This window comes from Poecilia reticulata, chromosome 6 (genome assembly GCF_904066995.2).
Source record: "Poecilia reticulata chromosome 6, P_reticulata-male-v2, whole genome shotgun sequence".
Taxonomy (NCBI): Eukaryota; Metazoa; Chordata; class Actinopteri; order Cyprinodontiformes; family Poeciliidae; genus Poecilia; species Poecilia reticulata.
The window spans coordinates 5,570,628-5,587,609 of record NC_088835.1 but is presented as its reverse complement, the minus strand read 5'-3'; the positions used below and the strand labels follow the sequence as shown (position 1 = coordinate 5,587,609).

At 38.8% G+C, this 16,982-nt stretch overlaps 2 protein-coding genes across 6 annotated transcripts in view; one reads left to right on the top strand and one right to left on the bottom strand.

Annotated features, from left to right (window-relative positions):
- ampd3b (adenosine monophosphate deaminase 3b) overlaps window positions 1–8,635 on the top strand; it is a 30,353-nt gene extending 21,718 nt beyond the window's left edge. For all 4 annotated transcript variants that reach the window (XM_081607706.1, XM_081607705.1, XM_081607708.1 and 1 more), the window contains 8 exons: window positions 82–213; window positions 1,461–1,624; window positions 1,818–1,944; window positions 2,049–2,212; window positions 2,673–2,793; window positions 3,691–3,864; window positions 3,982–4,092; window positions 5,465–8,635. In XM_081607706.1, coding sequence (XP_081463832.1) covers window positions 82–213; window positions 1,461–1,624; window positions 1,818–1,944; window positions 2,049–2,212; window positions 2,673–2,793; window positions 3,691–3,864; window positions 3,982–4,092; window positions 5,465–5,644 — 1,173 coding nt within the window. In that variant the 3' untranslated portion in view covers window positions 5,645–8,635. The remainder of the gene's footprint in view (window positions 1–81; window positions 214–1,460; window positions 1,625–1,817; window positions 1,945–2,048; window positions 2,213–2,672; window positions 2,794–3,690; window positions 3,865–3,981; window positions 4,093–5,464) is intronic.
- Window positions 8,636–10,075: 1,440 nt separating this feature from the next.
- Window positions 10,076–16,652, bottom strand: rnf141 (ring finger protein 141). Of its 2 annotated transcripts, none has more exons than XM_008410839.3 (6): window positions 16,340–16,652; window positions 13,577–13,775; window positions 12,885–12,993; window positions 11,136–11,317; window positions 10,860–10,967; window positions 10,076–10,289 (listed from the first exon to the last, which is right to left on the bottom strand). In XM_008410839.3, exons 2-6 carry the CDS (start codon window positions 13,705–13,707, stop codon window positions 10,139–10,141), a joined length of 681 nt encoding a protein of 226 aa, XP_008409061.1. In that variant the 5' UTR covers window positions 13,708–13,775; window positions 16,340–16,652; the 3' UTR covers window positions 10,076–10,138. The 2 variants fall into 2 exon arrangements, with proteins under 2 accessions (XP_008409061.1, XP_008409060.1); XM_008410838.3 differs by having other exon boundaries at window positions 13,577–13,772; window positions 16,340–16,649.
- Between the last annotated feature and the right edge of the window lie 330 nt (window positions 16,653–16,982).

Here is a 16,982-nt window from a genome sequence, read left to right as displayed (position 1 = left end):
AAGCAAAGGAGTTTAATCTGATGTCTGTTTTATGCCAAGTTCTGTTTTACTGTCTTTCACACACTCTCTTGTGACTGGCAGGGAAGACAAACCTTCCACCGCTTCGACAAGTTCAACTCCAAGTACAACCCTGTTGGAGCCAGCGAGCTGCGCGAGATTTACTTGAAAACCGACAACTACATCAAAGGAGAGTACTTTGCGCGTCTCGTCAAGGTGAGGAAAAGCACCGATGCCCCCAAATAGAGGCTTCACGCAAGATGATGTCATTTGTTACTGCTGGACAGATCTGGTGTTCTACTGAGGTTTAATGGGACTCTAGTCCATGTTGTCATATTCCTATAATAATCGCTGTCATTTTCTAGCAAAAGTGATTTTGAAAAAATTAAATCACTACCTATTTTTACAAATAATGTTTTTGGGAAGAAAACAATGACATCGGCCATTACTTTAGAAAGGTATTGATATTATATATCAATATATCTCATATTGATATTATATGGGATTGAGAAGTCATCAAGGGTTGCCTTCTATTTACGAGACAAATCTCAATAATTGGCACTTTATGTAAAGAACCTTAAAATAAATCTCATCTCAAACTGGTGACCCTAAGATTAACTAAGGTAAATTTAAGGTCTTTTCAGGGATTTTGTTTTAATAAATGACCATACATAAAGAAATGCTTAGGTGAGCAGTTATTTTTTGTAGCCGTTTGCAGATTCATAAATGCTTAATGGCGTGTACTAGTAGTCCAGAGGACCCTGAAACGCTCTACACTACATTCAGTCATTGGCCCATTCATCCACACTCTCATGGTGGTGAGTTTGTACACTGTAGTTGCAAACTGACAGAGGTGAGGTTCTAATGACCAGCAGGAAAACCAGATGAAGTGTCTTTTCCAGGAACTCAAGGACTGAGACAGACAGACAGACAGACCTGCAACCCAACGTTTAACCACCGAAGTCATTGACATAAGTTATAGAAGATAACTTACATCAACTAACTTACTTGATGTAAGTTAACCTACCGCTTTGAAGAGTGGCTGAGAGAAATCGTCCACTGTGTCGCATCATATTCACACCCCAAGGAAACAGAACTTACCCTGTAGGTTGTACCTACATGTCTAAAATCTTTCTAGAAATTTTTTTTAGAGTTTCTAATTAAAAAAGTCATTCTAGGGTGGCACAGGAGCAATGCACAACATATGTACATGGCCGTCACAGGTTCGATTCCCAGCCTGGTGACCTTGCCGCATGTCTTTCCCCTCTCTCATTACCTACTTTCTTGTCTGACCTCTCAAGTAAAGGCTACTAGAGCCAATAAAACCTCTTAAAAACATTCTGCATCATAGTATAGTGAGACACTACTGCTGCTTTTTTATATACTGAGTGATTGCAAGTGCCTACTTCTGTCTTAACAAAAAGCATCACTGGCTTCCTGTATGGTTTGCATGTTTGTTTCAGGAAGTTGCCGCCGAGCTGGAGGAGAGTACGTATCAGTATGCTGAGCCCCGTCTGTCGATTTACGGCCGATCTCCCAGCGAGTGGGAGAACCTCGCCACATGGTTCATCCAGCAGAAGGTCCACTCCCCCAACATGAGATGGATGATCCAGGTTCCAAGGATCTAGTAAGCACTCAGTCTTACTTACAGAGCAAAGCACAGATCGTTACCCTCAAAAGACACCATGATGTCAGCATGGGTCCATTTCGAAAGTGTAATCATGTAGAAACTTAAGATCAGTTACTTAACTATTACTTACAGGCAACTGTCTGATTTGTTCATTTGCTAGGATGGGTTTATTTGTTTACTTGTCTTGCAGTGACATCTTCAAGTCAAAGAAACTGGTGCCGAACTTTGCCAAGATACTTGAGAACATTTTCCTTCCACTTTTCGAGGCCACCATCAACCCTCAAAAGCACAAAATAATCCATGTGTTCCTAAAATACGTACGTCCTTTCGCAACACCCAACTGAACGGAAAGACAAACTGTAGAAGATTTCTCCACATCTGGTGGAGCATAATGGTGAATGTTGCCTCCGTCGCCCTGCAGGTAACGGGGTTCGACAGTGTGGACGACGAGTCCAAACACAGCGACCACATGTTCAGTTACAAAAGCCCGAAGCCTGAGGAGTGGATCGAAGACAACAACCCTCCATACACCTACTACCTCTTCTACATGTATGCCAACATCATGGTGCTCAACAACCTGCGCAAGTAAGTTTAGCCTGTTGGTGCAGCCGATTATAGAGAGAAAAAAAAGGGTTAACAATGACTTTTGTTTAGGTAACACGCACAAATTAAATCAGTGGGTTTTGCTAAAAGTTGTTGCTGTTAATATTGGTTAGCCCTCGCGGCTGATAGTGGCAGATAATTGCTAGCACAATCACCTCCCATCTTTATTTCTTGTGTACATGACCATCACCTTTTGTGGAAATAAGCCCTTAACGCAAGTGTGATGAGGAAATCCTTGTGAACATTTTTGAGAGTGAGATTGTTATAAGTTCACCTTGCTCTTAGCCCGATATATGTTTTCGCATCCACCTGAATAATGCGTAGTTGCGCCACTGAATAGGCATACTGAAAGCACGATAAAGAGTTGTGAGATTTTAGCCAATTGAAAAGATTCAAAGTGAAGCTCCCGGCAACGTGACTCTGAAAATGTTTCTGTCCACAGGGAGCGAGGCCTGAACACCTTCCAGTTTCGTCCCCACTGTGGAGAGGCCGGCTCCATCACCCACCTGGTCTCTGCCTTCCTGACTGCAGACAACATCTCCCATGGACTCAACCTCAAGAAGGTGCAGCCCTCCTGCCATGAAACGGCCGGTGACCGTAGAAGAATTCATAAAGCCACAGACAATAAGCACAATTTGTTGTTTCCAGGGAGAAAATTCTGGTCAAAATTCACATCAATGTCTTGATAAACATTTTAGCATCCTGCCTGCAGGTGGCAATGTTTCTGACCTTTACGACACTCTTGCCTCAACCTCACTTGATGTCAAGTTCTAGTCTGTTATCAAGTAATACAAAGTCACATTTGACATCACATTTGTAAATATTTAAAAATTCCTTGAAAATATTCCTAAATTACCATCACAAAATCTGCAATTTTTGATTGCAAAAACTCAAAAAACCCTGGAGGGACTGATCAATGTAAAAAGATATTCAACATTATTGAAGTATGTATCAAATGCAGACAGTTAAATATTAACATGTTTAATGGGTTGATTCAATACAACCCATAAAGTTGTATTGATTCATGATCTTGATGTGGCTGAAAACTGAAGATGAGTTTGATCTTCCCTCCCTGCCCTAGATGATGTAAACTCTTATCTTTTGCAACGTTTCCATATCCAGCATGTTCAATAACGGAACAGATTTAAAGCAACTTTGCTGCAATATGTTCAGTTTCTACCAAAGTCTGGTCTGGTTTACCGGTCAATAAAACACCTCCACATGTCTGTCGGTAAACCAGACAGATTGAGAGATTGATTTTTTATTTTTTTTGTTACATACCTTAAACACCAGATTTTGTTTTGAAGGTTTCATCCCATGTTTGTTTCAGTAAGGTGTCAAATAATTCTTGAAAAATCCACCGATTTCTCTTTACACGCAAGTTGTTCTGGATCGTCTGACAGACGAACGAGTGTTGACCTAGAGCGGTAATCCCTGATGCTTGTCCTCGTCTTCCTTAGAGTCCGGTGTTGCAGTACCTGTACTACCTGGCCCAGGTCCCGATCGCCATGTCCCCGCTGAGCAACAACAGCCTCTTCCTCCAGTACTCCAAGAACCCACTGCGAGAGTTTCTGCACAAAGGCCTGTGTGTGTCGCTGTCCACCGACGATCCCATGCAGTTCCACTACACCAAGGTACACTGCTTTCTCTCAGAGGGTTATCAAGTGTTCAAGCATCTTTGGGTGTTGCAGGAGTGTTGAGGTGCATTTTGTTTGTCTGGCTGCTAATATGCTCATGAAATAAATGTCCAGGAAGCGCTGATGGAGGAGTACGCCATAGCGGCGCAGCTGTGGAAGCTGAGCACATGTGATCTGTGTGAGATTGCCAGGAACAGCGTCCTGCAGAGCGGACTCTCACACCAGGTAAGGACACACGGATCGTCTCCGTCTTAAAAGCAACGAAACCTTCAACTTTCTGGCTGTTTTATAGACTGTTGCATTGAAGACATGACACAACTACAGGTCATGCCTAAAGACAGAGACATACGCGTATCCTTTACTCTAATACTCATCAGAATCAGCTTTGATTGCAGCGTTTGTGCACATAAGGAATTTGACTACAGTTCCACTTAACTCTGAGTAAAGACATTCAAAATATAAACATGTAAATTATTCCAACCACAATATAAGACAGTAATACTTTGGTTTTAAGAATGTTGGTCAAGGGCAAAGTACAAATATAAACCAGCTTAAAAACTTCTACAAAAATGCACTGGTAGGAAATAATGTTGTGTAGATGCAATAGCTCATATTAATAATGTGTAAATAATGATACAGTCATGATTTATTTAAGATTTATCTGATGTGTGGAGAGAATCCTTTGTGTATGAAAGGAGTCTTTTATTTTCTACCTGCTCCTTTTTGAACATATTGTGTAAAATTGCACGTCCGTTCAGATGACATTATTTCTCTTATAGTTTCTTTCCTATTTTTACTTTTCATTTTCTGTTTAAATTAAATAAGTAAATACATTTCCTCTTATTGATAACACCTAGACTGCCATCTTGTGCTCAAAACTAGTACTGCCTTTAACCCTGGAAAGGAACATTCAACTTGGTTTTAAAGAATAGAAAAATGAAAATCCAATTATTTATTTTGATTTTATTGTCTGATTCTTTACTCCTAAGCCCTTTCGAAACCAGACAATCTTAAACTTTTATCGAAAAAGTTCTGTTCCGGACTGTAAAGTATTTGATCTCATCATATATGTGCGATTTATATGCAATGCTGAATATTTTGATATCGATACGATGCTAAGTAAATACAGCAGCAGTATTGCTGATACCAATAAATTTCATCACACCTCTGACTTTCCAATGTTTTTGCTTTAAAAAATTTTTACTAAGTAAAAAGAAACAATTTGGACAAAACACATTTTCACAATAAAAAACAATTAAAAAAAATATTTTTTTAAATTGTGCACAATTTTTTTAAATTGTGCATCTTTTCTGGAAAAAAAACAAAGTCAAAATAATTATCATTTTAGAGCAAATATAAATACTTTTTTTGTTAGAGTTAAGAAACTAGAATACCAAAAATAAAACTTCAAGAGTGAATCTGAGACTAAAGTATTGATCTTACCATGCGAGCATCGATCCGATACCGATACAGTCTCTGTATCGATATGAACCTGTAGTTTATGTCCAGATCGCTGACCTGACTCGTGATTCCTCTTAACAAAACTTTGTACCATGAATGTTCCTTCACTCATGGGCTGCATGTTTTAAACCCACAGGAGAAGAAACATTTTCTCGGCTCCAACTACCTTCAAGACGGACCAGAAGGCAACGACATCCGGCGGACCAACGTGGCCCAGATCCGCATGGCGTACCGCCACGAGACTCTGTGTAACGAACTCAGCTTCCTGGTGGACGCCGTGAAGACGGAGAGCGCTCTGAACCCAGCCGAGTTGTAGACCCGACGGGTCCAACTCAAATGCCTGGGCTGCGTCTTCAGACGACAGGACACCGACTAGGTGGCAGATTTTTTATATTTTTTTAATTCAGTTTATTGGGGTTTTTTTCCCCACTTTTTTCTCATAATGTTGGGGGTAGGTAAAAAACAAAAAAAGAATGTATGTAGTGTGTCTGGAGACTGGATTGAAACCAGCACAGATATCTCCATTTATGTGCCTCTTTTGATCTGGGTAGGTTTTTATGTTTAGTTTTTGAGTACATTCGTGCAATTATCATACAGCAACTCGTCTGTATGATTATGAATTTCATTGAGGGAAATGTCACTTTTTATCAAAGTATTAATAATGATTTTATGCTGTTGCAAGGATTTTACTAAAGACTTAAGATTTACAGAGTATGAAAACATTAGTTAAAATTGATTAGATAATTCTTTTTAAAAATGTCTAATTTCTGTTTTTCCACAACTTAAATAAAGGCTGTAAAACAGATGAGAATGTTTAATATGCGAGTTTGAAAAATGACAATTGAGTTTAAAGAAAACAGGTTTTCACTTCTGTCACCAATGCTTCTGTTGGCGGCAGAAGTTGCCAGCAGGCGATAAATCTGCTCTTCCCCACTACAGGTACAAAAATGCTAGTTAGCCAGTAAAGGTAAATTAGCAGCTAGCTAGCGGTACATGCTAGTAAAGGTAAATTAGCAGCTAGCTAGCGGTACATGCTAGTAAAGGTAAATTAGCAGCTAGCTAGCGGTACCTGCTAGTAAAGTTAAATTAGCAGGTAGCTAGCAGTAGCCGCAAGCCGTCTCGAGTTACAGAACCCAATGTAGATGTCTGCGCGCGGCTCAAGACTTTTGCCTGAGGAAAATTCAAACCTGAAAAAATAATTTTTGGCCATTAATTTTACCTACATAAATGTAAGACTTTTTAGCTATTCGCAGATAAAGAATATGACTAAGTAAATACGCAAGGTGACGGAGTGCTTATGTGCAAAGTCGAGCTTCTTTATTAACAGTACATTAACAAGGCTTCGATTTCATTACATCCACATCCAAACATACAGCAATATGACTGAAAGACCTCCAGCAAAAAAAAGTACTTCAGTTAGTGGAATTACAGTTAATGCTACAACCTTAATTTGAAAATACAAAAAAATAGAGAAGTATCTAAAATCAAGTGTCAGATATGTGCAAACTAAAGTTATTAAATGCATTGAATTAACTTTATTCAACATTCAGAAAACAAAATAAAACAGAAATATAAAAAAGTTTATAATTTAGGAGAACATTAAAAGAACAAAAGCTCAGTGATCAAATCAAAAACTCACCATCAAAAAATTCTTACAAATTCATCTCAACACAGAATTCATTAAAATCTTTGTGAAATATAAATATCTTACTGAATATATATACTTCACAATGAGAGCTATCATGTATCAGGAAATATGCGAGTGTTGTGCTGAGCAATAAAACTAGAAAATAATAATAAAAGTCAGCTTTGAAAAGAGATACGTGTTTAGTTCATGACTATGTTTAAACATAAAACATTGTTTAAACAACGTTTAAAGAATGGTTTTTGGTAATAATACTCAATACCCTAAGTATTATTATGGTAATGTTTTAGAATGGGTTTTTTAATGTGTTCTTAAAGTGAGTATTGAAACAGACAGTACTATATTAAAAACTAGACTTAACTTGATACAATGGAGTATTAGGGCCACTGCAGACGGGGGAAAAAGGAGGAGTACATTTTTGCCAATCAGAAATTTTGTAGAAAAAAAAACGTTACAAATTTCTGAGTTTAAAGTTGAACGTTTGCTGAATTTGTTGAGAGTAATTTCAGAAATATTTCAGAAAAAAACGTGGAAATTTGAGCTTGAAAAGTGGCAAATTTCCTTAAAAAAAACAAACTTTGAAACATTCAGAGTTCAGAAATTTCCAAGTTTTTTTTCCTTTAAGATTTATTAACGTCAAAATCTGAGTTTTTTCAAGCAAACTTTGAACTTTCAAACTGAGGAATTTGCTCACTTTCTCGAGAAAGTTTCTGAGTTTAATTTACTCTCTATTTTCCACCCTATCTACAATGACACGCCATCATAGTATGGTTTTAATTTTTGAAGCTGAGGTCTGGTGTTCTACACATAAATCACAGTTAATTAACCAGAGAGCAGAATCACTCAGAAATACTCTAACAGAACTCAATGAATTTCTGCCTCAAAGGAAACTTGGTAACAGCAGACATGAGAAAACAGCAGATTTACTCATGCAAACATATTTATAGAGATGAGAATTCATTTATTTTTATACAATAATATAGAGTACATCTTTCTATGTACACACATAAGTACAATGAAAAAAGCAAGAACATCTTAGAAAGCAAAGTAGGATTGAATCCGAGTGAGAAAAGCTGTCATGTTAGCCAACTCCTTCTATTAAAGTTCGAACCAATTCGTTCAAAACACTTTTTGAAGGAAAATCTGAATCATGTCCCTTCACAGCTTCACATCCCAGAGCTCATTTGGGACCGAGTGGGGAACAAACATGCAGATGGGAAAGAAATTTGACTAGATCACTTTTCTTTGGAAGTTCAGAAAACAGGAATGTGTCTGATTTTGATTTGCGGGGGGGAAGAAATGGGAAAACCAAGATTATCTTCTTTTTTTTTGCGACTTATTTAACAGTTAATGGCTTCCAGAAGGACGATCTGCCACAGGGCCTCCAGACTCAGCAATCAAAGTGGTTTAATCCAAGTCATTCCAACACAGTGTTGGAACAATATCACTTTCCAACTCACATTTATGCTCCCAAATATTACCACCTGTTTTAGAGGCAACATCAGGTTTCTGTCAGTTCTGGTTTCAGTGGCGCTACAGCTCAGCTAACTCGGCCCAAACTATTACAATTCAGCAGGAAAATAGAAAACAGGACCTGACGCAAGCATGAATGTCATTCATTTTGGGCTTTTAGGTCTTTCTCCCATTGCTTAGCAACTTCTCTCGCTACATTTAGCAACTTCTCAGACAAAAAAAAAATCGTCCAAAATCGGAATTGGTAGGTCAGACTTTTTAAAGATTGGAGATCGACTGGCGAGAAAAACAAAAGAAAAAAAACATACAGGAGCTGAATAAGGTCAACAAAATACAAAATATTTCTGTTGATTAAGGGCTGCAATGTATGATTTTAGTTAAGCCTTTAGAAATACATTAAAGCATGCAAATAAATAATTACATTTATTTTTTACATAAGAAAATAGATTTTATTGCCTAAAATGCAACAATATATGTATTTAATTTCACCTTAGGATCAATAAAGTAATATTTTTAATTGAATTGAATATCCTTACAGTACTGTAGGTCTCTAAAGGCTGGTAAAGTTAACTTTTTTTTCCAGATCTGCATGGATGTTTTAACAATTTTATCCAAATTGCAGATAAATAGAAATTTCTTGCACAGTGAGAGTCTTGTTTGGTTTTTACTGTTTTCTGAAAATTGTTGAAAAGCCGGAGATCTTTTCTGCCCACAGACATCACATCTACATCTACTCTATGAAGAATCTTAAAGTGACAGTATTATGTATTTTCTAGCCACATCAAGTAACTATGTTAACTTCAGTTGTTATAAAATTGACAAAAATATCAAATACGACTTAAAAGAAAGTTCCCACTTTTTCTGAAACTCCGCCCTCAGGAAGTCATCCCAACATGGCTCCTCTATTAACCCTTTACCAGCATTTCATTGAGAAGTTGCTCAGCAGATGCTCAGTTCCACCAGGTGCCTAATTGCTGCTGGCTAGTCTGAAGGATCTGAGTGGAGGGCTGCTCTGTGAGGCAGAAGCTCGGAAGCTTTTAAACTGCAGCTCTGGGGAGGAGCTGTGTCTTCGAAGGCGGGGCTAGGTCCACCCAGGCGTTTTGCACAGCTGAATGAGAAATCATTGAATCTCCATGGCAACCAAATGTGCATAGAAGAATCAAGTTAACACTCCAGGTACATTTTTAATGAAAAAAATAACATGACGACATGACATGATGTAATGCTCAAAAAAGGTACATTTTACATAGTACTGCACCTTTAATTTCCCCTTAGGATCCACAAACTATTCTTGAATATGAATTCATATGAATTGTATCTGAATGTATATTTGAACCAGTTCAGATTCGTCATTAAAAGCCCAAAATGATTCATGCTGATGACGGGTACATGTGAACTTCTCACCAGAGCTGTATGTATGCGTGTGTGTGTGTGTGTGTGTGTGTGTGTGTGTGTGTGTGTTATGGAGCACAGTCCGGTTTGGAACAACACAGAACACAGGGAGGAATACTCAGGCTGCCAAGTGCATTCTGGGAATTTGAGGTCTTGAACAGTAACTTGGTGTCTGCCGTTTAAACACAAATAAGACCCGACTGGTTGCTGTTTACGTGGAACATGAAGATCTCCCAGTCAAAGTGTCACTGTGTGTTTAATCAGGTGAAGGGCTAGGCCTCCCTTACTCTGCGTGGTGTGTTAAGGCCGGTGTGGGTGGCCCGCCTCATCGGCCAGGTTCAGGATGTAGCTGACCACTTCGTCCTCCGAGGGAAAGTCTGACATCACCCAGGAGTCGTTGGCAGCCGTCACCTGCAGCCGGCAGATGGGACAGTTCCGGCTGCGGCCGCTCCTGGCAACGCAGAAAATGCCACGCGATGTCAACGAGAAGCCACCATAGATGACTACGGCATAAACAATGCCTTTATATCAGCAGTCACACTGCTCCAGTGTACTATAGGCCTGGCGGTCTACCAGGCTTTACTTGTGCCCCCACCAGGCTAAGTATTGATAATTTATTCTAGTTTTTTTTTTCTTTTTAAAGGTTTGCATTTTTTTAAGAATTAATAGTCAGTATTCAGGCATTAATCTTCCAATAACACATAATTATCAAGTGATATTTTCAAATTTCCTGTCAACTTTAAACATTTTTTAACTCAAAAACACGGCAGGCTGCTGAATGAATGACTGACCCAACACCCCAACCACCAGGTTTTCTGGGGGAAACCCTGACACTGCTAGCAGAACTACATTAGTTTGTGGGGCTCCTCAGGGACCCGTTTGGGAACGTCTTTTATTCTGACTCTGTATTAAAGATTAAAAGGAGAAAAAAAAAAAGTTTGTAAAAGTGCACCGCCTCAGTGTTGCTTTTTTTAACCTTATTGTTCTTGCGTGTGAGTAAAATAAATTAAGCAAGCTTCACCATTTGTCGATGCATTTCTGACAGAAGCTGTGAGCGCAGGGCAGGATGAGGTCGGCCTTTCCGTCCATGCAGATGCAGCACTCCTCCTGGTCGGTCAGCTGCTTCACCCTGCACTCAATAAAACACACCACTTTAGCTCTACAGCGCCTTGCAAAACTATTTATAACTTTAGAACACTTCAAAGGAAACGACATATGGTTTTAAACTTATTTTTTTCCTACTAATTAAAAATGTGAAAGCTCCCTGCTGAAAAAGAGCCACTTCCTGTGTACTGACCTCCCCATCCACATGCTGGCCTGGCAGGAGTCGGTGGAGGGCAGCTGGGCGGACGAGCCCCTGACGGCGCCCTCTGCTGACAGAACCTCAGCCGCCTGGCTGGTGATGTCCCGGTACAGCTGGATGAACTGATACAGGTTCATGATGCGAGACGCCTCCACCACTCCGCTCTCCTTGTTTATCTGAGAGTCGACAAATTCAAACCAGATCGTCCATCACACACAAAGGTTAAGGAGATCAAGGCCAATTTATTGGTGCGTTCTTAATATTTTTGAAAGTGGAGACATTTTGTTTGTTCTTCTAAACTTTGGGGACGAATTCAACAAATAGAATAAAAATTTGGGGACAAATTCTAAATAGAATAAAAAAAAACAACAAGAAACTAAAACATGCACAATGTCCTACTGGATGATCTACATCAGGGGTGCCCAAACTTTTTGAGACCAAGATCTACTTTTTCTCTCACCAGCCGCCTGAGATCTACCTCATGACATAAAAATTGCAAATTAAACTCTATTGACTTATTTTGTATGCAAATATATATCAGTTATAGCAGAAATAATAAAGTGACATAAAACCTAATCCAGTTTCTTCCTCAGTGACATTCTGACACTGGGAGCAGCTTACTGGTTTCTCAGTCAGAAGCTGGTTGCAAACCTGAGGCCAGCAGGTGTCAGTCAGTCATGGTAGACCTGAAATTTGGTTTGATGACCTCAGTATGAGAAACTACAGACTGATAGGAGGTTTGTCCTATTTGATGTTGTGACGTATGCTCACAAAGAACTAGGTAATTAGTCAATAAACATTTCTGAACGTTTATTGAACGTTCAGAAACTACAGCAGGTGTAATGAGCCACAGCAAAGGTAAACAAAGGCAAAACAATCCGAAAAGACATCAACTCAAAACCCCTCCTACCCTCTCTCTCTCTCTCTCTCTCTCTCTGTCGTTTAAGCACACTCGTTGCCGTGGTAACCGCCTGAGCAAAGATTACATTAAAAACACAACATTCAGTCCGTTACGATATCAGGTTTCTAGGCTTGATATTTATTTCTCGATTATTAATAAGCCTCTCATGAACACAGCGGTGGTTGAGTAGCTAATTAAACTCCTGCTCTGCTCGTCAGTCGGTCTGTGAGTCGCCTTTTTTTCTCTTTTTTTGTTAATGGAACCGAAACGCACTGGATTGCGCAACACCTTGTTGAAACAATAATTACTGAGATTATTAATTTTAACATGTTTCGTTGACTTTTTATAATTATTCTTTTTTTAATGAAGCAACAAACGTTTTGGATCTTAGTGAATATTTTTGATCAGGCTGTCAGAAGAGGAAGTGCTGGACTCAGTCACCTGCCGAGATCGACTCAAAACCTTTCCGCGATCGACCGGTCGATCGCGATCGACGTATTGGGCACCCCTGATCTACATATTCTATCTCCATAGTTCTACAGCGATCCGATGTGTTCTGATAAAACAGTTGTGGAGAATTCGTTTCTCTCGAAGATGCACTTTCATCTTTTTCTTTTTGTTAATAGTCACAGTAACTGAGCATATGTGACGGAAATCTTCCACTTTAATTTCTTTAGAAATAAAAAGGTTCAACAAAGGACTGGGTTTGTAAAATTAGCCTGTTGCAAGAAAACAACGGTTGCTCTGTTTTTAGCATGTAGCATTGTTTGGTGTGGCGTCCTTTGTGAAATAAGTTTGAATTCAAACAGTGGAATGTGGACCAGCGCTACTCCGGATGTCACCTTGGTGCAGACGATCCGGACGGCCACCTTCCATAAGGCCGAGGCATCAGAACCGGGCTGGACTTCAAACAGAAGGTGCTTCTGCTGCCCGACAGCTAGCTTGGCCGTCCTGAGAGGAGAGAAAACATCGTACACCTATAAAACAGATTCGGCCTGAAGACTTTCCGACAAACTTCATCCGAAGTGCCAAAGTCGGCTGTCACTGATGTAAATGTGTGCTGAAAATGACAGAATTTTGTTTCTTAGAGAGGAGTCCGCCTTGAACTCGACACCCAGGCTCAGGTCGAACTGGTGTCTAGCATTTTGAGAAACTGAGATCAGAAATTTTATAGAAGACACAAAAAGTTTTCGACTTTTGAAACTAGAATATTTTTTACATTAACTTCAGTATTTGAGCTTTTTTGGTGGAAATGTAGTCTGATACACCGTTGCATCAGACTACCAGAGTAGGCCTCCTTGATTAGTTTGTTAACATTTCAGCTGCTAATGCTTGTCTGAGTGGAAAAACTAAATGAAACATTAAAATCTTGAGTCATTTTCTCACTCCCCCCCCATTGATCTGCTTCATGGCTTTTTTACATTTTAAGAACTGAAAATAAAGTGTCAAAATCTTGCTTCCTGTTTGCGGACTAACGTCCACATAGCATTATTAGTATGTCCAGAGAAACGACAGAGCCAGTGCCGACACTCACACGTCATTAAGCTCAGCCACTCTGCCCAGGAACTCCTCGTAGGTCAGGTAGCCGCTCTCTCGGACCAGTCCAGCATGTTTCACCAGCTTCTCAGGCAGATGGTTTATCTGACCTGAGATTTGCTGGCCCATCCTGGAAGCAGCAGCAGCACTTTACTGTCCAGCAGGGGGCAGCACTTCATTCAGTTCTGCAGTACCTGCTGGCAAAACGAGCTTGTTAAAACAGATCAAATGCTCCCTAAGGCTGCGTTCACACTGCAGCCTGCAGCCACACACTTCCTGTACTTACAGGAAGGTCAGATTCAGTTGTTTTGAAATATTTGTGATAAACATGAACAGTCGTAGTGAGGAGGCTGAAAACGTACCACCTCTAGCCTAACAGTTGAATCTCATATTATTGGTCCTGTGAAACTACACATTGAATGAAATTAAATGAAAAATGTATACAATTGGGTTTTAAAACTACAACTGCCAGTCACTAGTGGCATGTCAGTTGAGGAGCTGACTGCTAGCAAGTTAGAACAAAATATAGAGACCGACTAATAAATCAGCAAAAGTCAGCTGGCTAAAATTTTAATAATCTATAGAGCATAAAAACAAAAACTGAATGATATTCTGGACTTTAAGAAGATGTAATTTACTCAATTCATGAGGCATTTGTTTTCTGTTTTTATATTTATGTCTGTCACAATAACAAATTTTACAATAAATTGTCCTGGTGATTGTTGCAATATTGTTGTTTTGAGACCATTTTCAAGTCATTTATTGATAAAGGCATAATAAAGCTAGTTCACCCTCTCAATAAACTTAATTTTGTGCAGAACATTCCACACAGGAACTGGAAGATATTTTAGCTATCCAAAATAAAACATAACAACCAAAGATAAGAAAAAACATTGAAATAAAAAGCGCTTGCAACCCACACCAGAAATAAAATGGATCATAAAGTCTCGGTGAACAAAATTTCCCTTAAAAATATATGAATTATCAGAATAGAAATGATGGAGCTCATTTTTATTTATCGTGCGACTAATTGAGTCATTGCTTATTCTGACAGGCTTATTTATATTCTTATTCTGATCTGCTTTGTCAGAAACACAGGTGGAGGCCCCAGCAATCACCCGTCTCTATGACGACCATAGAGACGTGTGATTGCTCTATCAACCTTATCCAGGATAAGGGTGAGACTGAAGGAGTGTGTGTGTGTGTGTGTGTGTGTGTGTGTGTGTGTGTGTGTGTGTGTGTGTGTGTGTGTGGACGACTGTGTAACCTCTGGAGATGACGGTGCAAAGGAGGATTTCTCATAAAATCAAGAACATCGTGGATAACCCTGAGCTTCTTTATGAGACTGCCTTACAACGAGTGTCTTCAAGCAGAAGCTTCTTCAGATTTGCTGCAACACAGACTGCTACAAGCACCTTTGAATAATATGATACAAGAACATCTAATACTGGAATATCGGTTGCTTTTCAGTTTTAGAAAAATAATATTTAGATCATATTATAGATATTTATATCAAATTACAAGGTTTGCCCCAGAAAACTTGCTAAGCCTGCTGGTTGGGTGCTAGGACAGTCATTCATCCAGCGGCCCGTCATGTTTTTGATTTTAAAAATGTTTAAAGTTGACAGGAAATTTGAAAATATCACTTGATAATTATGTATTATTGAAAGATTGGAAGATTAATACCTGAACACCAACTATAACATCTTAAAACATGTAAACATTGTTAAAAAACTTAAATAAACAAGCAATGCTTAGACTAGTGGGGGCACAAGTAAAGCCTGGTGGGCCACCAGGCTTATAATACACTGGGGGAAACCCCGAATTATATACAAAACACTAACAGATACTCAGACTTGTAGTAATCATATCTTGTTCTATGTCTAGTAAACCTAACAGCCCAGAAATCCTGAATAGTTTCAATATTTACAGCTGAGAGGCCGAGAGAGGACAATAGGTGTGTGTAATTACTTAGTTGTGTGGTTTGTTGCAAACACCTTTAGTGTGGCTGTACAAAAACATTCAGGACATGAAAACACCGACAGTACTGTATCCAACAAATTAGGGTTGCACAATGAACCAATATTATAAAATCATAATGTCAGCGTGTAACAAAGGATTTTGTTGGAATGAAGAGTTACTCAAATGGATGGAGCTTACACCTGACGCACGTGATAAGATGGCCTAGCCCAGAAACTAAAGTCTATCGTGTCACTAATATCGTAATAACAGCTGAGAAGGCGAAGAATGACTGAAATGTAGATAATGTACCAACATTTTATGCAATGGCATTCAGCAATATTTCAGCTGGCAGATTTTCCAATACTACGCAGCCCCATGGTAAATAAGATTGCATAGTTTATCTAAAACTTTACCAACACATGTATTTTTAAGCGGTTGTTGTAAATAAACGCCTATGTTAAAAAAATAAAATTTTATTACTATCAATATGTTAATGGACCGTTGTATACATACTGCTGGCCAACTGAGAACCATTTGAAACCAAATAAGCTACAAAGCGAACTCAGCTCCAGCTAACCAGTTCCAATTTTTATCATTTTTAAAACATTCATTTCGGACCAAACTCAACTGAACCGAAGCACAGTTCAAATTCGAAGTTCTACTGATAAGCTATCAGCTAGCAAAAAGCAGCAGCTCTGCTGAAAAACCTTAGCGAGTCGGCTACATGCTAGCAACGAACAAGAAACGCTGTCACCATATAGGAAATTATGACGGAGAATATTACGTTATTCAAACTCACCACACTTTTAGTCCAAAAAGTTGAGTGTTCCGTTGATGCCTTCGCTGAGAACTTGCTTTGACAAACACAACAACACGCAGCGGCGCGGCTTGATGACGCAATCACCGTCACTTCGTTGTTCGCCTCAGGTGAATTGGGTCATTTCTGTTCGAAGGTTTTCAGTATTTGTTCATAATTTACCTCCTTGTTCATGTGGTTTAACCCGTTGAATTGTAAGTAAATTGTCGGAAGTCGTTTCAGGCAGTTGTGGTCTCATTTGTTTCCTGCCGCAACCGTTTGTAAGTAGGAGTAAAAAAAAAAAAAGAGAGAGAGAAAATATGATTAAAATGTAACCCTAGTGAAGTTATCTAGTGCCGCACAAACGTATTCATTCCTCTTAGTCCCCTTAACGTTATTTTACTAGAATTTTATTATAATAATAAAAATTATTATTATTATTATTATTATTATTATTATTATTATTATTATTATTATTATTATTTGTATTTGTATTTCTATGACATTATAAAAAAACTAATTTACATAAATGTAAATAGTATTTAAATCCCTTAATTCTTTATACATTGTGTAATGGTACAACCAAAGACTATTTAAGATCATATCTGATAGACCGGTTGATAGAATGTTTTTCCTCATGGAGTTT